The following is a 22,709-nucleotide window of genomic DNA, read 5'->3' on the forward strand; positions in this document are numbered from 1 at the left end:
CACGACCCCGTGTCCCCTGCATCGGCAGGCGGACTCTCAACCACTGCGCCACCAGGGAAGCCCTAGACATTTTTTGATGTTTCAAATGATTTCCAAAACCTCCCTTTGGTTCCTAGTAGCTAGTACCTGATGAGGACAAATTTTCTTAAGAATTTACTGTTTTAGTTATTAGCAGTATTAATACTAGAATATGTTGATTGCTATTTTCCACAGAAAAGCTGTTGTTGTAGTATGAATAAGTGTGGGTGTAAATAACACTTTACAAATGAGAAAAACAAATCTCTCTCTTGTCAGTCCCAAACTAGATGTGCTTCCTGTGTTGGGGGAGCAGCCTGATAGTAGGGTGGGGAAAGTCTACTCTCTGGAAGCACAGGCTGTAACAGGCCTGACAGAGGAGTGAGGAGGTGGGGCCCTGCAAGCCTGGCCTGGCATTAGCTGCCCATGGGCTCTCTTCTTTCCCCCACTGGATAGTTCAGGAGAATATTCACTTACCTGTTCAGATAACCATTTTAATTGATTAGTTTTTAAATCATTGGGTTACTTTAAAAATATTTCTGTAAAATCTGGACACTCCTATTTATCTTTTTTAACCCCTTCAGAAAAGTTTTTTCCAAAGATGATTGAGTGTTTTGGAGAAGCCTGATATTTGCTTCTAGTGTTGTGTTAAAGCTTGAAACATGTTCATATTTCTCAATTCATTGATTTGCATAGCTGTTTCCTCTTCCCGGAAGATTCCTACCAGAAGGCTCTTCTCAAGATGTCTGTATGACTAACTCCTCCCTCAGGTTTTGCTCAAATCTCACATTCTCAAATGAGTTCTGCCTGATTGCCCTATTTAATGCTATAGCCTGATGAACATCCCCCCATACTCTGCTCTCCTTCTAAATTTTTCTTTTTCCAAGGCATTTTCCACCTTCTAACATTCTATATAATGTATCCACCTGTTATGTTTATAGTTTACTGTCTGTCTCTTCCCTCAGATCTAAGCTCCACAAGGGAATCTTTGTCTGCTCTGGCACACCCCAAGCACCTAGACCAGTGTCTGACTCCTAGCAGGCCATCAGCACTGGCTGAATGAGAGATTAGTAACACACACTTATGTATGTGCATGTATGTTTATGTGGACAGTACAAGATGTGTGGAACAGGCTGACCACGGGAGCCTTTTAACTTAAAAGTATGTTTCCTTTTCATGTTTTATATATTTTATGATTTATACATTGGGTTTTTACATCTTAGCCAGGAATTAAACCCAAGCATCTGGCTCCAGATTTGGGACACTAACCAGTATGCCACATTGCCTCACAGTAGGATGTTTTTGTTGGCCTTTGTAATGTTTCTATGCATTCTTACTATACCTTGCTTCCTATTTAACCTGTTACTTTTATTCTAGCACTTAAATATTACCCTGTCTCATCCCCAGTCTCTAAAGAGCCCAAATCTGTTTGCATATTATTTTGTTCTAGGCACCATCTTCACCCCTGTGTTTTCTGGTCTGTCTTCTCCTGGTTCCACAGTTACTGATCCTATTATATTAGTCAACATAATGATCCTGTGATCAGAGAGCAAAAGTTCTCTCATTCTTGTTATCAGCCACTCAGGGCTGATCACAAAGGAGCTTTTGGAGTTCTGGAAATCCTCCTTGTCAGCCTTGAGCAGTTTCATATGTTTCAAATTTAAAACTTGTATATTAATTTACTAAAGTAGTTTCCATCTTCCCTTCTAGGAATCTATAGAAAGAAATGAGGTAGAAATAGAGCAGCAATTTGCACACTCACAAATGGTATGGTAGTATCAAAGTTTATGTAACTTAATACATACATTATTCAGCAATATAATTGGTATCTAAGTTAAAATTCAGTATTTAATATTTGCAGCAACTGTTTTTCTCAAGCAAATAAACAAGTGATGTCAATTTAAAGAGGCAATAGACAAGATTGACAAGATCATGCCTTTTTATAAATTAACAAAGAATATAGTGTTGCCTTTGATATGTCCAGGTCTGAAAAGAGGACTAGGCAGGGTGGGGGAACCAGAAGAGAACATCACAGTCCAAGAAATGAGCACTTAGTTTTGTCTTCATCTGAAGACTGCCTAGTCTAATAAAAAGCAAGCAGTTGGGAATTGGGTCTTTCAAAAGAGGCTCAAGTGGTTCAGTGACATTAGCCTGGAAAGGAGAGGGGAGAGCTATGACTTGGCTTGCCATTTTAGTGGTGAGGAAGGTCAGTGGCTGTCTTTCAGATTTTTAAGCTAGTTGGTCACCTGAAGTGATTGAAGCTTGGTGCCATTTTTCTGCCAAGATAGGACCCAGTGGAGGTCTTAGGACCTGCTCAAGGATAAATCCACAATGATGATAAAGCCATGGACTGGTTCCAGGCCTTGGCTTGCTGAATTAGAAGAACACTTTGGGGAAATGTTGACCTTGGCCCTGACCAGAGCACCAAATTCCTTTCTCTGTATTGTTTTGCATCTCATGCAAGCTCCTGATGGATTGTATTCTCCCAGATAGTGATAGTGTACTGAATTCTCTGCTAAATACAGAATAAGCTTTTGAAAGAATTAAGTGCAGATGAGTTAGGCAATAATTATTTATAGTACAAAAAGATTTACTCCATGAATGCTTTAAATAGCAAATTCCCAAATGCTCCTAAATATGATTGATTATATACATTTTTTGAGAAACAAATGTGTTAAATATAACAAGGAGGTCTGTTGGCAGTATGCAAACATACACCCAACCTCGGCCCATTTCCTTATGAACTAACATTATCAAGTGACAGTATATATATATATTACATGCACAGTATATAATACAAGTAAATGGCACAGTAGACTTTTTTATAGCCGGCCTTTAAAAAAAGTTACCTTTTATTGATTCGTATTGTATTGTTGACATATGAAGTGGTCTGTAGCATAGCAGTTCTTTGACATGTTTATAACTTTATGGTCTAGTATGTGGTCAGTTTTCATAAATGTTCTATTTGTTTAAAAAGAATGTATATCAATTAGAATTCCACAAGAGATTTAAGCTGAGTGGCTCTTCTCAGTTTTCTCAAGTATGGTACATAGCTGGTATCATTTGAGGTGCACAGGAGATAAGGCATCCATTATATATAATGAAATAGAAAGAAATAATAAATAGAAAGAAATAAACATGATGAACTGCTAAAGACATTATAAAGTGACTTAGAGGTTTATATACACATACCCACCAGTGTAGTCTATTTTCTAGATGATAGTATATTTTGAATAGCCGTGATTGGATTTATTACATTTTAGATGCAATGAGGTGGTTTATTTTTATTTTTTTAATTTATTTTATTTTTGGCAGCATTGGGTCTTCGTTGCTGCACACAGGCTTTTTCTAGTGGCGGTGAGCGGGGGCTACTCTTCTTTGCGGTGCACGGACTTCTCATTGCGGTGGCTTCTCTCTGTTGCGGAGCACGGGCTCTAGGTGTGTGAGCTTCAGTAGTTGTGGCTCGTGGGCTTTAGAGCGCAGGCTCAGTAGTTGTGGTGCACGGGCTTAGTTGCTCCGTGGCATGTGGGATCTTCCCGGACCAGGGCTCGAACCCGTGTCCCCTGCATTGGCAGGTGGATTCTTAACAACTGTACTGCCAGGGAAGCCCCGGAGTGAGGGTTTTTTAAAGCTTCATTGAGGTATAATTCACATGCCACATAATTTACCCATTTAAAGTATGTAATTCAGTGTTTTTTAGTAAGTTCAGTGTTGTGCAACCATCATTACAACCTAATTTTAAAACACTTTCATCACCCCCAAAGGAAACCCCATACCCATCAGCTGTCACTTTCCATCCACTCCACCCCTTCTACTTTCTATCTCTATGGATTTGACTCTTCTGGACATTTCATGTAAATGGAATCATACAAAATTCAGTCTTTTGTGACTGGCTTCTTTCACTTAATATAATGTTTTCAAGGTTCATCCATGTTGTAACATGTACCAGTACATTATTCCTTTTTATTGCTGGATAATATTCTGTGTTTGGACATACCATATTTTGTTTATCCATTCGTCAGTTGTTGGACATTTGAATTGTTTCTACTTTTTGGTTGTGAATAATGCTATCAACATGCATGTGCAAATTTTTGTGTAAATGTATGGTTTCATCCAGGGAAGTGTTTTTAGCTGATCTCCAACATAAATATCACTCATTGCAAAAAGGCATACAACCCACCTAGAACCCTTTCGTTTGAAATTTGTTCTGAGATTTTGGTGTTTGGTGGCAGGGGCACAGTGGGTGGAGAGGGGAAGTAACATTTATTGATTGTCTACTCTGAACTAAGCACACTGCTAGGAGCTTTGTGTACATTCTCAATCCTGTTAACAGTTCTCTGAGACAAGTACAGGTTTCCTCATTTTACAGATGGAAAAGACAAGGACCCAGGAAACTTAAGTAATTTGTCCAAAGAGACAAAGCTGATAAGTGATGAGCTAGGCTTACAACCTAGATCTGTTTAACTTTTGGAGCATCACACAGTCATGGAATATCCAAAAAATTTTAAACATTAAAAACAATTTTTTTCATGATAATCTCATTACTTCTTTTCATCAAATCAGGTCTTTCCAATGATTTATCTTTCTTCCTTTACTTGACAGCTTTTTTTTCAGTAGTAGCTATATGCTTATTGCTCTATGTCTATTAGCTATATATTAGGTAGTTTTAAAATCTTTTGGCTAAGGTGAGGGGTTTTTGTTCAAACACAGTCTTACACTGAAGCATGATTGAGTGTTATCAGTAAAAGCAGAGTTGCTCTTGTTGAAGCTCAGAGAATTTCCTGGATTACTAATGGCTCTGGTATAGCAAGCTCTTAGTCTGAAAACATCATTCCTCAAACAGCTTGCTTATTTCCAGGCTGTAGTCCTTCAACAGTTGGCAAATCGGTAATTGGAATTTGTGTTCAAGCATCTATTTTTAACTCGGAGTTTATTTAGGTAATATTTTGATGGGGAGCTCAGCATATCAAATTATTGCTGTTTTAACTTTAAGAATAAAAATAAACACAAGCACAGTGTAGAAATGCCATCCTGATTGTGCTAAAAACCTTTCATGGCAACATCATCAGAAATATTTAACACGCAGTGTATTGATGAGCCCAGTTCAAGACTCTTAATGTGTGTTCTTAGATAATTTTACGAAGAGTTGCTGTGCAATATTTTGATTTCAGATAAGTAAACCAGATTTACTTTATAAGAATTCAGCCTGAATCAAAATCACATTTACATAAAACTGGTTGTGAAAAAAGATTTATCAAGAGGATTAACAGTGAGAAGTTTATGAGGGTATGTCTCACCTATGTAACAGTTAAATTAGCTTTCAACAGTTTTAGTGCCATGGTTTGTGGTTCTGGTGGGGTCACAAGTAGCAGCAATTATTTGCTGCCACAGACTGGGAATCACTTCATTTACTATATATTTGTCAAATTATGGGTTTGACTGTATGTAGCAGAGATACCAAGTAACAGGTACTTAAACCCAATAGAAGTTGATTTCTATGTTATGTAATAGTCTGCACTAGCGTGGCCACTCTGCTCCATGAGGTCGTCAGTCTCTGGGCTCTTTCTGTCCTGAACTTCACCATCCTTGGATCTGGCCGTCAGCCCGTGTCCAAGATGACTGATCACCACAATCCCATTTCAGCTGTCAGGAAGGGAGAAAAAGGGAGGACGTGCTTTTTCCCTTAAAGAGCAGAACCTGGAAGTTGCACACATTCTTTCTGTCTGGACCACATTGGCCAGAACTTAGTTATTTGACCACACCTAGCTGTGAGGGGACTGTGAAATGTGGTTTTTATCCTGAGGGTTGTTTTTACCCAGGTAAAAATTCTCTTCTGGAGAAGAAAAGAAGAGTTGGTGGGGGCACTTGTCTGTCTTTAAACTCCTTGGCACACAAACTGCTTATGCTTGGCTTTTCTTTCTTTTATACTTGTTTTTTTATACTGTTTCCTTACCTTTCATGTTCTGTTAAAATATCAAAATTGCATTCTGAAAAAACTACATTGCAAAAACACTTCAAATGGGAAAGGTAATAAGGAAATAGTATTTCAAATTCACAATGACAAAATATATATATTGTTTTTAAATTTATTTTATTTATTTATTTTTGGCTGCATTGGGTCTTTGTTGCTGTGCGTGGGGTTTCTCTAGTTGGGGCGAGCGGGGGCTACTCTTCGTTGCAGTGCACGGGCTTCTCATTGCGGTGGCTTCTCGTTGCGGAGCACAGGCTCTAGGTGCGCAGGCTTCAGTAGTTGTGGCACACGGGCTCAGTAGTTGTGGCTCACAGGCTCTAGAGCACAGGCTCAGTAGTTGTGGTGCACGGGCTTAGTTGCTCCACGGCATATGGGATCTTCCCGGACCAGGGCTCAAACCTGTGTCCCCTGCATTGGCAGGCGGATTCTTAACCACTGAGCCACCAGGGAAGTCTCGACAAAATATTTTGAATGAAAGAATTTTAATAGTAAAGTTTAAAAAGAAAATTCTACTAATTGAACAAATCCAACTTTTGATTATTTCTAGCTTTTATTCTAGAATAGTAGCTTTTTTCATTACTTACACTACTGTTTTTATGATGAATGTTTATCCTGCTTAATATTCACTTTTCCATGTATTGACAGCTCTCAAAGTTTATTTTTGTAATATTATATTCAAACATGTAGCAAGCAGTGTCTTGTTTTGGGGGGGTGATGAGGGTAGGGCAAGAATGGTGTACTGGGTATTTCGTTGTTATTGAGGGTAAGTGTCAGTAGTGGTGTTTTTTTTCCTTTTAATTCCTAATTTTGATTGTGATTAGTACCTCGAGTGCAGTACAGGAAATACCCGTTCAGACTCTGAAGTATTATTCCTCGCGTTGTTGTGTTTGCTATTTTAGGAAGGAATTTGTTGTTGTTTTTTTCTCCAAGTGAAACTGCGGGAAAGAAGTCGATTTTTTAGTAATGGTATTGGAGATTTAAATATCTCCAGGGAAACAAGAGACACACACACACATTACAGAAAGAAAGAAACCATTCTTTGTCAGCCAAACCGAAAAGTTACAGCTCCTAAACACTGGCGAATGGTGTATACAAAATTACAAGTCATTTGTAAAAATCCTTAAGCCGTTTTTATCCCATTTCTTTCTTTCACTCTACTTTTTTTTTTTTACCTGCTAAGGATATTATCTCCTGGACCAGTGAAAAGCCACAGGCAGCTTTCTATTACCAGTTGTGTAGCTGCAAAAAGATCATTTTTATTCTTTTTGCTTGTTTCCTTACCCTTGCTCAGGGAGCCTCTATTCCTGAGAGTATTATTAACATTTAACATTTATTCTTTTTGCTGAGGCTGCATTGAGGGGTGTGGATTGTTTTTATTTAATCTTTAAAAGTAGTGACCACCAGCTAGTTATTTTAAATTTTGCCATGGTATAAAGAGGAACTGGCAGCAGCATCTGGCCATCTTTTATGGAAGTCTGATTCAGGATGGACCCCGTTGGATTTAGGAACTCCCTTTTCCTCTTCTGATAGCTTTATCCTCCCCCTTCCTCTAGTAACCCATCCCTCAGCCACTCTTTCACCAGACCTGATCCCCTTCTCAGTTTCTACCAATTCCCACAAAGCTGCTCCCTGCACCAGCAATTATCTCTTCATTTATAGACTCTACCCCTGCCCCCCAGGCCTTTTAGGAGGAAATGCCAAAGAACATTTCAATTTTTAGTGTTTCTTCTACAACATAAACTAATCTTTAGTCTTCCTTATCACTTTTTTCATGGCTTTTGTATTTAATTGTTTTTTTTTGTTGTTGTTTTTTGGTTGTTGTTTTCTGTTGTTGCTTTTTGGTCTTTAGTAGGTTCAAAGTGAGAAATGAAAAACAGGTATGGGGGGTGGGAAAGGAGAATTAGCCTAGCAGGGAACCTTTATATACCTTCCTGATCTCCCTTCTCTAATTCCTTTCAGTACTCTCTCCTTTTGGAATCCTATTATTTCTTCTGGAGGGTGATGTATTCTGCTATCTCAAGGTGAATTGAGTGCTTTTCCCATAGAAACTTTAAAAAGTTATAGAAGTTAGGTTGATAGTATTACAAATCATTTATTCAACGAGTATTTATTATTGATTGATTGTTAATAAATACTTGCTAGCCTGGATCCCATCATCCTCCTTCCCTTCCATTCCCCTTTCTTGTTAAAACCCAGCTCTTAATTATTCAAACCATCCCAGAGGTTACTGGAGAAAATCACAAAACTGGAAATTGGTGCCACTAAACGTTCCTTTTCTCCTCTCTCCCTGGACTCTCATCAGTGCCTGACACACTCTCATTTCTTTAGTTAACTCCCTCTGCCATTAGAGTAGCAGATATTATTAAGTGCTAGGAACTAAGAACTTTGCATGTATTATCGCTTTAATCCTCACAAAGTGTATATTCTATTATCTTTGTTTTATAGTTGAGGAAATTGAGACTTAGATTAACTTTTTTCAGAGACAACTGGCAGAGCTGGGACTACGCACTATATCAACTTCAGAGCATGTGCCTCCTATTCTTTTTTTTTTTAACATCTTCATTGGAGTATAATTGCTTTACAATGGTGTGTTAGTTTCTGCTTTACTTCCTATTCTTATAGTGGCAACTCAATATCTTTACCAAAACCCTCTCTTCCAGCTCTTTGGTCCCTCTCAGCAAAGAGCCTTAACAAGGCAGTGTTGAGTAGTGGTTAAGAGCTTGGACCCTGGAGCCAGACCGTCTACTTTGAAGCTGGCTCTCTCACAGTATTGTGTCCTGTGAAGGTAACTTAATCTCCCTGTGCCTCACTTTGTCACCTGAAAACTGGGACTAATAATAATACCATTTATGGGATTGTTTTGAAGATTAAGTGAGTTAACACATATGAATGTTTGTTTGTTTATTTATTTATTTATTTGGTTGGTTGTGCCGGGTCTTAGTTGCAACAGGTGGGCTCCTTAGTTTTGGCTTGCTGGCTCCTTAGTTGCGGCACATGGGCTCCTTTAGTTGCAGCAGGCGGGCTCCTTAGTTGTGGCATGCAAACTCTTAGTTGCGGCATGCATGTGTGATCTAGTTCCCTGGCCAGGGATCGACCCCGGGTCCCCTGAATTGGGAGCGCGGAGTCTTAACCACTGCGCTACCAGGGAAGTCCCTACATGGTGAATGTTTTGATGAATGGTACCTGGCATGAGGTAAGTACTAAATGAAAGTAGGGGAAAAATAGATCAAAAACCTTTACTCTGATTCCTATGCAGAAAGAAATTTAGAGGTCATCTGACCAGAGTCCCTTTGTCTTCTGCCCCCCATCCCACCCCCGCCCCCAGTGCTCCCTCAACAACTGTACTGCCTTATCCATCCTTATCTCCTTTCTCCAAGAAAGGGATATCATTAAAGTCCTACAGCACTTCCAATCTTTCAGGCATCCTGACAGACAGAAAATGATAATGTTTGTTCAGTACAGTGGGATTAAAAAGGCTGTTTGCCTGCTTGAGGTGACTGCTCCAGGGTTTCCAGCTTCTCTAAGCTCTGCCAGGCAGCCCAAGGGCTAAGGATAAACGGTTCCACACCCAGGAAGCACTCACAGATCAAGGACACACACCACATTCCCAGCATAGGTTGACCCATGAGGTACCCCTACCCCCAGCTCTGGATCTTATTCCCTCTAATCTTTTCAGGAACTTCAGCCCTTGTCAGTTACCTTGTTCCCTGGCTATGTTTCATCATGTTACTCTCCTGCTTAAAGCCCTTCAAAGGCTTTCTCTCTCATTTATAATGAAATCCCTAAACCTTTGCATAGTCTCCAGGACCCTGCAGGATCTGGGCCCCTGCTGCCTCCCCTACCTCATCTCACCCCACTGGCTGCGCTGGCTTTCAGCTGTGCTCCCTCCCAGACGTGTCCCCCTTAAGGTCTTCTCAGGGGATGTGCTTAGCACTACTGCAGGCCCACTGCCCCTGCCCCCAGCTTCTGTGTCGTTTTCAAAATATTTAAATGTATTCATTTTTTTTTTAAGGTCTCAGCTTAAACGTTACCCACTTCCTCAGAACAGCCTTACCCAGCTAGCTGCCCAGAAACTGCCTGCAGGTTTGCGCTGAGCAACGTGCCTGCTGACGTCTGTCAGAGCCCTCTCAGCCCCTGGACGACTTCTGTGCAGCCCTTATCAAACTTGTATTTAAGTCATTCATTATATGATTGTCATTTTAAGGATATCTCTGTGCTGGAAAACTCATGACCATGACTATAAATTTTGGGACCAAGTCCATCCTCTTCTGTCCTGTACCTCTAAAGTAGTGCTTTGCAGGTAGCAAGTTCTTACTTTTTGTTGGTTGAATCAGTGTTTCACCCTCTTTCTAATAGCTCTTTCTCTATAATACATAAATTTGTCCATCTTCAAGAGAAAGAAAAGAAGACTCATTCTCCTTGACTCTGTAGCCTTCTCTAGACACTGCCCCATATCTCGTTCACTTTATAACAAAACATATTGGAAGAAAAAAATCTCTTGCTCTCATATTACCACTTATCTACGCTTTAGTACTGTAAATAATCTGTCTTCTTCCTCAAGTTCCTTGAAAACTGTTCTTAACTGGGCCACTGGTGATCTAGCTGCCAAATCTAGCTGGTGTTTTTCGATTCTGATTTTACATTTGTGACAGTGTACATTATTCATCGTCTCCTTCTCGCTTTCCCTCTCCCTCTTCTCTCCTCCGTCCCCCTGTGCCCTCCTGGTCTCCCTGCTGTGTCCCAGTATCATCTCTTTTAACTCTGCCCATTCTTTAAATGTTAGTTTTCTCTAGGATTTCTTTTCTGGCCTTCTTCTCTTTTCACACTGTACTCCCTGTGATGATATCATTCACACCCAAGCTTTCAGCTCCCACCTTCTACAGTGATGGAGAGAATGTATATATCTTTCCCAGAGCTCATCTGTCCTGTTGCCTACTGGATACCTTCCCTTGGTGGTTTTTTTTTTTTTTTTTTTTGCGATACGCGGGCCTCTCACTGTTGTGGCCTCTCCCGTTGCGGAGCACAGGCTCCAGACGCGCAGGCTCAGCGGCCATGGCTCACGGGCCCAGCTGCTCCGTGGCATGTGGGATCTTCCCGGACCGGGGCATGAACCCGTGTCCCCTGCATCGGCAGGCGGACTCTCAACCACTGCGCCACCAGGGAAGCCCCTTCCCTTGGTTTTTGCCTTGTCACACATAGCAGTGCCAAGCAAGTGGCATTCATCAAACATTGACCAAAAGCAGCCTTAGAGCTCATTTGATCCTTATTTCTACAGATGTGGAAACCAAGGCCCAGAGAAATATTGTGGCTTGCCCAGGATCTGAGACCTAGTTTGGAGCAAAACAGAGAAGAAAACATAAGTCTTCTGACACCTGGAATCTGAGATCAAACAAGTTGCTTATTTTGTGATCCACATACTACAACAGTGGTGGTATTCTCCCTACTTATATTTTTCCCTGAGCATTTTTGGTTTCCAGAGCAGTATGAACTGGCTACCAACAAAATTCTTCCTGTGTTTAAAAATTTTCACTTTATTTCTGTACTTGAGAGAGGACATACTTAGATTTTTGATTCATTGTTAATTTCATCTGCACCATTGACAAAGAATGCCTGGCACCATGCACTGTTCAATTTAGATTCGATGAATGGTATAGATGTTATTACATATTGCCTAGTTTAAAAAAAATTATTCTGATGGATGCTAGAATAAAGGCAGAGTAATTGCATATACCTAGCTGTCCTTGTAAGAAATGGTTTTCTAATTTTCTGAGGAAAATTAAAGATAAAAATCAGGGAAAAAAAGAAGCGGTAAAGAAAATTACCTTTTTTTTCTTTTTCTGTTTTTTTTTTTTTTCCATTCCCCGCCCACCCGAGGCATTTGCAGTTTTTTTTTTTTTTTTTTGGCATTTGCAGTTTTAGCCCTAAATTAAAACTACAACATCCATAGTCAGATAGATGCATGTAATCCTGTTTTGTGCATAATGGCACTGTTTTATTTACAGACATTTATATATATTTATTTGAACTAATCTCGTTTCTGGTTTAGATATTCGTTCTTCCTCTTTGATATGTTTTCCTTCTTTTAAACTCTTAGCACCCAAAGTCACTAACTTCACTGGCTCCTACTGCTAAGGATCTAGAACTGTGTGTGCCATGATGTGTCTTTAGAGACAGTGCACTCTCTCCTCTTTTAAATTTTTTTTTTTTTTAAGAGAACCTACCAACCCAGAATTTTCTAAATAACCCTTTTCAGGATAAAGTTAATGTTAGGACTTAAGGGTGGGACTGGGGCTGGGGTGGTGTCAAATACAACTAGTCGAGTGTGTGCTACGTGCCAGGAACTTTTGTATGTATTCTCTCATTCAAGACTCATCATAAGCACTCAAGGTAGGAGTTATTCCAATTTTACCTATTATGAAACTGAGGCAGAGTTGTTCAGTAACTTGCCCAGGAGCCAGTAAATGGCAGATTGAGGGTCCAAACCCAGGTCCACGTCTGCCTGATGCTAAACCCTGTGCTTTTTCTACTGGCTGAACCATCTCAGGGATTCCTCCTGTCCTGGTTAAACGTTCAGGTCATTTGTACAGCAGATCTCTTATTTGCAGACATAGTTTTTCTAATGGACACATGAACATACCTTTTGCATGAGATGCATTAGTTTAGCCAGCTGCCTGATGATGCAGTAGACTTAGAGTTTGGTTTCTCCGTGTGTTTCAGATGTTTTACTCTGCTGCTTTTTATTCGTTTGAACTTGCTTGGTGCCTTAGGTGAAATACCATCTGTAAGAATTCATATATATTTGACCTAGAAAATAGAATGGTGCAGCCAAAGCAATTCTATGATTTGAGTTTTGGGAGAAAGCAGTCTGGGCTTACTCTCAAGTTCTTGATGTGGAAAATGTCTAGTTATTGTCCTAAATGAGGTGAGAGGACATCTACAGAGAATGGAAATTTGAATGTCTTGAAGTTAAATTTTCTTGAAAATCTTTTGTAAATTAGCAGAGTTAAAAGAAGAGAAGACCGTAGCTTTTATAGGCTGCCAGTTGAATACTTTAGAATCACTGATTTTTTTCCAAAAGAAAAATTAGATAAAATAAAAATTCTCATCTTTCAGCAGATTGAAGTATTTTATCAGAGGTTTGCTTCTGCTAGACTATGAAAATATTGTATCTTTTCACCCTCCTTTCAACATAAGATTAGTCCTATCTATGTGCAGAAAGAAACTTCAGAGAGTTTTAAAAGTAATTCAGGGTTTCAAATTCTTTGGAGTCCTCTTAGCCCCTTTTAGTTCAGATAAGGGAAGAAAACTAGGTAGGAAAAGACAAAGGCCAAATGCCTCTATATCTGGCTTAAGGGGTGAAGCCATTGTTTTCGGTGATGATGAGCCTTTATTTTGTATGTTTGTGAACCTTTATATATCACCTCTGGAAGGAGGATATTTGGAGGATCCGTGGCTGGTACATGTAATTCATTGAATGGAATTGTCATTGTAAGGAGAACATGGTAAAATTTAATGATCTGAAAATGAATGTAGTGTAGTGTTTAAGAGGAGGCGCCCTGGAGCCAGGTCTGCCTGGGTTCAGTTCCTGACCATAGCACTTACTAGGTATGACTGTGGGCAAGTTGCTTAAACTTCCTGTGCCTCACTATCCTCATCCTATAACATGGGAATGATGATAATATCACCTGATAAGACTGCTGTGAGGCTCTTCAACAGAGACTGATACATAGTAAGCCCTTGATAAGTGTTGTTGTTTACTTATTTATTCTTACTGAATATTATAATTATCTTTTATCACCGTTACTTCCTTCATACTTACATAAGACTTTGTACATAATCTCTAATGTAGCACTTGTCACTTTTATTGTAGTTATTTTTTTAGACCTGAAACTTCTTGAAGGCATGGATATTGTTTTATTCATCTTTGCTTAACACTCTGTGTCATCCATTCAGTGCTCAAAAATGTTTTTTTGTGGCATCTTCCAAATCCCCCCAGCCATTGCCCCCTCTGACTGAATAGGTGTGACTTTGAGGCAGAGCTGCAGTGGCACATACCTTTTTATTTCCTTCGGAGCAGAAAGAGTTTATGGCTAGAGCTGTAATCCTTGCTCTCAACAAGCTGTAATCCTTGTCCAACAACACCATACTTATATCCGACTTGGTGACCCTCCAGAATTTCCCAGACGCTGTGTTTATTTAGCACCTAATTGCTCAGGGTGCTGCACAAGGTCATCTGTGAGAATTACTTAACATTGCCCTACTTCTCTCTGGGAGATGAGAATCAGAAAGGAGCTACCAAACACGGCCATACCCATGCAGCGGAGGAAAACTAGTAAAGCACTAAGTGACTGCGTCATTAGGAGTTCATGTCATAGCTCTGATATTAGAAAGGCCAGACCCAAACCAATGTCACCACTCTGTAGAGCTTTCTTTCGGTACCCAAGTAGAGAGCACGACACTTCCTTCTGGGCCCCACGCTGCAGTTGGTGTGCACCTGTCCATGGCGCTTCATTGTGGAGTATTAGTGATGCTGTGTGCCTTTTCTCCTCTCTCTGAACATAGTTGCCTGCCCTTGCCCCACCCAGCCAGTAGGGTAGGCCTTCAGTAAATGTTTATGGCTATTGGAACTTTTGATATCCCAGAGCCCACACTAAGTACCTTTATTTTTATATTTTTAATTTAAAAAATTTTTTTATTTTATTTATTTATTTTTGGCTATGTTGGGTCTTTGTTGCTGCATGCAGGTTTTCTTGCGGCGAGTCGGGGCTACTCTTTGTTGTGGTGCGTGGGCTTCTCATTGCGGTGGCTTCTCTTGTTGCAAAGCACGGGCTCTAGGCACACGGGCTTCAGTAGTTGCAGCACGCAGGCTCAGTAGTTGTGACGCACGGGCTTAGTTGCTCCGCGGCATGTGGGATCTTCCCGGGCCAGGGCTTGAACCCGTGTTCCCTGCATTGGGAGGTGGATTCTTAACCACTGTGCCACCAGGGAAGTCCCCACACTAAGTACTTTTAATCACAAATAAAAACTTTGCAACATAGATATTATTGTTCCCCATTTTGCAGACATGGAAACCGAGACTTATCCAGAGGTTAAGTGAAACTTGTCTAGAGTCAGATAGCCAGGAAGTGATAAGGCTGTGCTCCAGGTACAGCTGTGTCTAGCTCTTAGGTTCTGAACCACAGCATGGTGCCACTCCTCCAGTGTAAACATACACTCCCGGAACTGCTAACTGACTTGTGGGACTATTCCTCCTATCATCGCTGACCTTTAAGAGGCTGGGTTGGCTGGCAGGCTTGCACCCACCTCCTCCCAGGCGCTCTGTCATTCTCTTGGGAGATGAGTCGCGGGCTGCCTGAGCCAAGCCACTTTCATTGATCCCAGGTGGCGATGAGAGAAGTTGGGAACACACTTCCTTTCTGTTCTGCCCCACACACCCATCTCTCCATCGGTCTGGTGTGGCTCTTCAAGATTGTGGTGGTGCTGAAGCATCTAGACAGTCTTGGGTCACGTGGGTCTCTGACTGCTCAGGGCTGGTCTCTTGGGTCCCTGTCTCATCAGGCCAGGAGCCTTCACACCTGCTGGGTGCTGCAGACCTCTGGAAGTGGCTACTCTTCCAAGCGTTCACTAAGTGGGTGAAGAAATACGTTACCCTAGTGGGAGGGGAAGGCTAATCCTCCCTGTATTTGTTTACTTCTCAAAAAACTTGAACAACAGGTTTAACTTAGCTCTGTGCCATTTTAATGCAAATTTTATACAGGTATAGTTATGGCACTCCTTTTTGTTTTATATGCCAGATGGCAAAAAATCTGTTGTGAGTAAGAATGCCTGTGGTGTGACTTAGTATCTGTGAGCTCCCGAGGCTCTGCGCTCTCCCTGGAGGTCATGTCGCCGAGACAACCTTCTCACGCACCCTCCTCACATTAAGTCAGCAGAACTGTCCAGCACACTCCAGACAGGATTCTTCAGTGCAGCGATTTCCAAACTTCCTGAATTTTGAGACTCATTGGAAGGAACTTGTTAGAAACACAGGTATCTGGATCTTAATCCAAACTTAGTGGATCAGCATCTTCATGGGAGGGGCCCGGGAATTTGTATTTTTACAAGTTCCTCGGGTGATTCTTAAAAATTGGGCAAGTTTAGAAAGCATTGCTTTAGTGCAGCAAAAAGCATGTTTTTAGTGCAAAAAAAGCATTGCTTTAGTGCTTAACTACAGGTGGTAAGAGTGATAAGAGCACAGACTGTAGGAGGCAATGACAGAAATGTGGATAACAAATCCAGTTATGTGGAATAACTGAATTCCTTCTGTCTGGTCTTGCTCTCTGACTAAGGGATACCTCGCTATCTGGTGGGAGTTCCTTCCGATTTTAGTGCCCAGTGATTTATGTACTATTCCTCTCTTGCTTTTCTGGCCACCTTCGAGGTCTAGCTGTCGAATTTCAGTAAACTTTTGGTTCACTAAATTTCTCTCCCTGGGCGTTTCAGCTCCTGCTAATGTAAAGACCCATTCCCCACTCATTCTCCCATTTCCAGTTTTCCACCCAAGCACATGTGTCTCGTTGATTTATTGTTCTTTCACTGCCTTCATTTTACCAATTCATTCAGTCACTCATTCAGTAAGCATCTGTTGTGCCGGGCTGCAGGCGGGCTACAGAGATAAACAAGACACAGGCCCTGCCCTCAAGTGCACAGTCTAGTAGGGACATAGATGTGTAAACAAATAATTAAAATACCAGTGATGTGCTGAGTGCTGTCACAGAATTGTGTGCAGAGTTGTAGGGGCACCAGGAGGAAGTGACTAACAATTGGTGGCAAGTGTCACAGAGGAGGTGACTTTTGAGTAGGGTCTTGTACTCAGAGAAAAGGGAGGGGGCATTTGTAAGTTATATCACCATAGTCCTCACTTCTCTTTGCAGTGCATCTTCTCCTAGGGCTCTTCAGTGTCTTTGCTCGTTTATGGAACAAATGGAGCTAATTGGCATGGCTGAATCAGACTCTCTTTATTGACCTTTTTCAAAACCCGAGATGGTTGGTTGTTGAGTAATGTCCATGATACCAAGTCTAGCAGTTTGTCCCACGATCATTTACCGACAGTGAATGGTTGATACTCTGAACACTGAAGAAAGCTTTTAAAGGCCTTTCACTTTATCAGATGTGTTCTGAGCCAGCAGAAGTGGTCTTTGTGCTTTTCAGGGAGTGGCATGTGTGCGCGCGTGTGTGCGCATGTGTGCACGCACGTGTGTGTGTGTGCGCGCGCGTGTGTGTGTGCGCGCGCGGTGGAGGTAGGGGAGCTTGTGAGTGGGGAATGGGACAGGAGAATGCTTGTTTCTTTTGCAATAAAAGACATGATTTCCTGTTTCTCAGGAATGTTTCCTTGGTAGGCTCCCACATCTCTATTAGTTTTGTGTGTTATTAGAGATTACCTAAACTCTGCAGTTTGCTAATTTGACAAGGCTTGGTTTTGATTTCCAAAAATCACTGTGGGTTTTTCTTACTTCACTCGGAAAACAGATGAAGGGCCATTGTGATTAAATTTGTACAGTCTAGTAAGTAGTCATGATTGCAGTTTTAAAATGTTTGTTTCTTGAAATAATGGATGCTCATTGTAGAAAACTTATAAAATACAGGCAAGTAAAATTGCAGAGAAGCTAAAACCAATCCATAATCTTGCAGGCCATAACTAACCACTCAATATTTTGGTGTATAAAAATCCAGAATTTTTTCTGTGCATATACATATATGTATAAAAATGTTGTTATTCCAGAAATTGAATATACTGTGTAAACTGTTTAGTATCTTGCCTTTTTTCCTGTTATATAATTTGACCATCTTATTATGTTAACAAATATATATCTACAGAACTATTCATTCTTAATGAAAAAAACTTTATTGTCGAGATTATACGAGTCATTCAGGCTTTTTTTTTTTAAAATCAAACTCTGTTAAAGTATATAAAACAAATGAAAATCCCCCATAATCTCATTCCCCCAAGGATAAACGTTTAATATGTGTATATATATAGCCTTCTAGACTATTTTCTTTATATATGCAAACATTTCTATTACCTTTTTTTTTTTTTACAAAATTAGTTCCTATTATACCTAGTGTTCTGCAACTTGCCTTTTACCCTTAATATATTTTATTTTTAAAAAGTTTTTTAATATTTTTATTTAGTTAGTTATTTGGTTGCGCCAGGTCTCAAGTTGTGGCTTTTCGGTTCCCCAGTTGCGGCACATGGGCTCCTTAAGGCGGGCTCCTTAGTTGTGGCACATGGGCTCCTTAGTTGCAGCAGGGGGTTCCCTAGTTGTGGCTCGTCGGTTCCTTAGTTGTGGCATGTGAACTCTTAGCCACAGCATACATGTGGGATCCAGTTCCCTGACCAGGGATCGAACCTGGGCCCCTTGCATTGGGAGTGTGGAGTCTCAACCACTGCGCCACCAGGGAGGATCCCCCCTTAATATATTTTAGAGAGCTTCCTGTGCCAGTACATTTGGAATACCTGCATAATATTATGTGGATCAGGGTTTCTTGTCCTCAACACTACTGACATTTTAGACTGGTTAATTCTTTGTCGTGGGCCTGTCCTGTGCATTGCAGGATGCTTAGCAGCATCCTGGCCTCTATCTTTTAGATGCTAATAGCATCCCTTCCTCTAGTTGTGACAAAAATGTCTCCGGACGTTGTCAGTTGTCCCCTGGAGGGCAAAGTCATTCCTAGTTGAAAGCCACTGATACAGATGGTCTATAATGTAAGCATCTAGAGACCTTCCAGTTTTTCCATGACAAAGAATGGGTCAGGGAATATTCCTATATTGATTTTTGTACACCTCTGTGAATTTTATCATTGAATAAATTCCTAGAAGTGCAGTTGGTGAATCAGAATTTTGATAGAAATTGCCAAATTATTCCAGAGATTGTATCGATTTATTTTTCAACTATATCCTGATGGTTCCAAATCAGTATCTCTTTCTGAAGTTCTAGATTCATGTAGCCAACTGTTGATTGGACATCTCCTCCTGTGTGTCTCAGCCCTTTCCTAAGCTCAACTCTCATCTTCTTCAACCCACCGAACATGCACTTCTTGCTGTATTTCTCTGTTAGAGAATATCATGACCATCTGCCTGGTTGCTCAAGCCAAAAACCTTCTCCATCCTACACTGAACCAGTCATCAAATCCTATCTAGTCTTCCTCCCTAATGTCTCTCTTAATCCATTCACTTCTTTTCATCCCTTCTACCTCTATCTTTAATTTAAGCTACTAGCCCAGATCACTGTAGTAGCACTGGGGCAAGAACTAGCCTCTCTGGCTTTTACCCTTGGTTCCACGCTCCTCAGGAAGAGTAAACTTGCTGCACTCTGTGATGTGCAAGTGTTACTCCCCTGCTTAAGCCCTTCAGTGCGCCCTGCTGCCTCTCCCCCATCTGCTCCATCAGTCAGATGCTGAGGCCAACACATCTAACATTCATCACCCATGATTTCAAATCTCTGTATCCATCAGAATAGGCTTTTTTCTCCCCACCACATATATTTATTCACCAGATATATTTATTCCCCCAGCTTTGAATTACTCACTGTCCCTTAAATGTCCCTTTGTTCTCCTGCTGCATTTCCTGGTCCTTTTAACCATGCTCTCTGCCCATCCATTTTCTACCCTTTCTTTCGGACCAAGCATATTTCTTGAACTCTTGAGCCACAGAGTTTCTCCTCTATTAATCAGTTTTATCCTTATTGCATTTATTGTATATGTACTTTTTCATTTAACCTTGTGAAAAAGACATACATGAATAGAAATAATACAAACCAGTGAACCAAGTGCAGAGGACATGGGAATTCCAGCTCCAAGCTCCAGCACAGATCCTAGGGTGCAAAAGTGCATTTCAAAAATCCCATCCCAGTGCGTGAACCTTGACTTCTCCCCTTAACTGGACTTTTGATTTTTATGTGGTTCTGTAGAGCAATGTAATTGAATACCTCCCAAGTCAATTGCATTCATTTGGTCAAACTAAAACCTTGGAGAGAAGTTCATTTGTCTGCCAGCCTTGCCACGTTCCATTTTGGTATATCTTAAATACCACGGAAACAAGGGTGCCCTAGGAACTTGGGAATCTCTGACATGGAATGCAGCATACTGCTCTGCTAGATTGGTGTAGGGACAAGCCCTGCAATTTTTCACAAGAAGTCAGCTCCAATCCTGTGGGAAATCACACATAGCAAAATCCTTGGCAAAGAGCTATACATTTTTTTCCTACTCTCTATGTAGTAATTCTGTAACACTCTGTAATTAATTTTATTTCTACAGTGAACAACCACAGAGTAAGAATAATGCATAACCTGTTTCTGTTCTTGCTATTTTAGGGGACATCACACAGAAGGGATATGAAAAGAAAAGGTCAAAACTCCTGTCTCCTTACATCCCGCAGACACAAGGTAGGCAATGAGAAGTGGTTTAAACCTTTCCAGTAAGAATGCTGTCTTACAGGAGACCTGTCTTTTTTGTTGGTTCCTGTTTTTTCCCTCCCTCACCAGGGAAGAGAAAAAACAGAAGGAAGGAAAGGAGGAAATGAATCTTAATTGAGCATCTGCTGTGTGGTAGGCACTTTTAAAATACCCAACGTCATCAAATCATTTATACAGAACCTGAATGGTAGTGTGTCTATGCATAGCTGACATGATTCAATGGCAGAAAATTCCGGGTCACGGAAAAACTGCATCTTATTAATTCCTGAGCATGAACTGTAATGGAGAGGACCAAGTGGGGCAAAGGTAAGAAGGAGGGACAGATTTAGTTTGCAAGGCAACCCAAGGAGTGCAGTCCCTGAGCATGTGGGGGTAAGAACCCTAAATAAACTTTTAAACTATTTCACAGCTTGACTTATTCCTTCTGCAAAGAGACTGGCGTGTTCTTTATATATCAGAAAGTTCTGAGTCACTTCTGTGCTTAATTCCAGGCAGGTTGCTGGAACGTTTGCCTCTAGGCAAGGCTGTGTGTTTCTAAGTCATCATATTTTTAAAGTTACTCAGCCTCCAAGATTTCCTTTGATAGCCTGTTTCTATTTAATCACTTTTACTATAAAGAGTTTTTTCTTTATTTCTAACTTACCCCTGCAGTCAGAGTCCATTTCCACAAGACTGTGTTTTGTGGAACTAATAATTGCTTTTATTTCTGGATTATAATCCTTTAGGACTTTGGATCCCCCATGGTTCTAATATCAAGCCTTGCACAGGGTTTATAGTCTGTAAATATTTGTTGAATGGATAATGGAATAAATAAATGAGCAATGGTGGTATACCAATAGATTTCACTGAAGTCCTTGTTTTATTTCCTGCATTATTCTTGGAAATGCCTCCCTGCAAAAACTAGTAGGTCAATTCAGTGATAGCCAGTTTAAAATATCTTAATGAACAGATGGATGTAGAAATGAATTGAGAGAAAAGAGGTGGAAATCAGGCCAGTGACAGCTAATGAAAAGCCAGCTTTTGCTGAGCAAGGCATGACAGAAGAGGGGAGTCCTCTGATTGGCTGCTTAATTATGGATCTGGTCCATGCCTCTGTAGGCCCAGAGACTTACTGTAGTCACTTTGTGCAAAAGCAATCAGATCCTGAGAAAATAACTCAGTAAGGAATGTAACTGTAAAAAGGACCATGATCTGTCTCTTATCTGTTGTCAGGCTACAAAGAAACCAAATCATGTTCAAAAACCAGTTTATCAATTTACTATGAGAAACCACTGAGACACATTCAAGTCTGTGTGGTCAGCACATTCTTGCCCCAGGGGCAGGCCTACGAGAGGAGCTTGATCACACACAGAAGGTTGCTTAGTGAGAATGGATATGACGAAAGAGACATTTAGTTGCAGCAAGCCAAGAGAATGTGACATAGCATCTCACAGTAGGGATGGTCTTGCATGTGACCTCATGGGGGAAATAGAAGCCATTTGATGGCAGCTCCTTCCTGCTGTTAGACTTCAAACTCACCACATCAGTGCCCATCATGTTTATTACCTCCTCCCTTCTGGTTGAAGAGGTGATCTGTCCCTCCTAGCCAAGGGCAGTCCTTTCACCTGGGCTTTTGGTCCCATCTCCTCCTCCCTTTTCAGAAACCTTATACTATCATCCTGTGACGCCAAGGACAGGGCAGTGGGAGTGGGCCACCCCAGTGCAGGCAGTGAGGGGTGCGGTATCTATAGAAATTTTAAAAGCAGTAATAAAACCAGCAAAAAGTTGGTCGGCTTTTTCTTACCACCATGGATAGCAATTCTAGATGCTGTAAGTAGTAAAATCTCCTCCCACTGAGCCAGACAGCTGCACTGCCCCCTCGGCATGCCACTGCAGTCAGCTCCCTGTCTCTCTTGTACTGTCATTCTCTCCCGCTCAACCAGACTATTCCCCCAGAAGTTCATCATACTCATTACTGTTCTTTTTTAAAAAAAATCCTCCCTTGGGAATTCCCTGGTGGTCCAGTGGTTAGGACTCGGCACTGTCACTGCTGGGGCACAGGTTCGATCCCTGGTCGGGGAACTAAGATCCTACAAGCTGTGTGGCATGGCCAAAAAAAAAATCCTCCCTTGTCGGCCACTTCCACCTCTACCCTGTCTGTCTCCTCTTTATGATCAGACTGCTGAGAACTGTCTATATTTACTATCCCTGTTTTCTCAACACCTTCTCACTTCTCAGCCCATTCCAGTCCCTTCTGAAGCTGCCATAAGTGATATCTCAGTACTATTTGC

The 22,709-nt window shown here is 41.0% G+C and overlaps 1 protein-coding gene and 1 non-coding gene across 2 annotated transcripts in view; both read left to right on the plus strand.

Annotated features, from left to right (window-relative positions):
- The window catches only part of DIP2B (DIP2 acetate--CoA ligase B (putative)), a 231,646-nt gene that overhangs the window by 97,780 nt on the left and 111,157 nt on the right, over positions 1 to 22,709 (plus strand). Inside the window, exon 2 of the mRNA XM_007452300.1 lies at positions 20,338 to 20,409. Within this exon, the coding sequence (XP_007452362.1) occupies positions 20,338 to 20,409 (72 nt within the window). The remainder of the gene's footprint in view (positions 1 to 20,337; positions 20,410 to 22,709) is intronic.
- Positions 22,429 to 22,500, plus strand: TRNAD-GUC (transfer RNA aspartic acid (anticodon GUC)). Its single transcript has one exon. It is a non-coding gene; the product is annotated as a tRNA-Asp (tRNA).

This window comes from Lipotes vexillifer, unplaced genomic scaffold, assembly GCF_000442215.2.
Source record: "Lipotes vexillifer unplaced genomic scaffold, Lipotes_vexillifer_v1.1 scaffold422, whole genome shotgun sequence".
Lineage (NCBI taxonomy): Eukaryota > Metazoa > Chordata > Mammalia > Artiodactyla > Lipotidae > Lipotes > Lipotes vexillifer.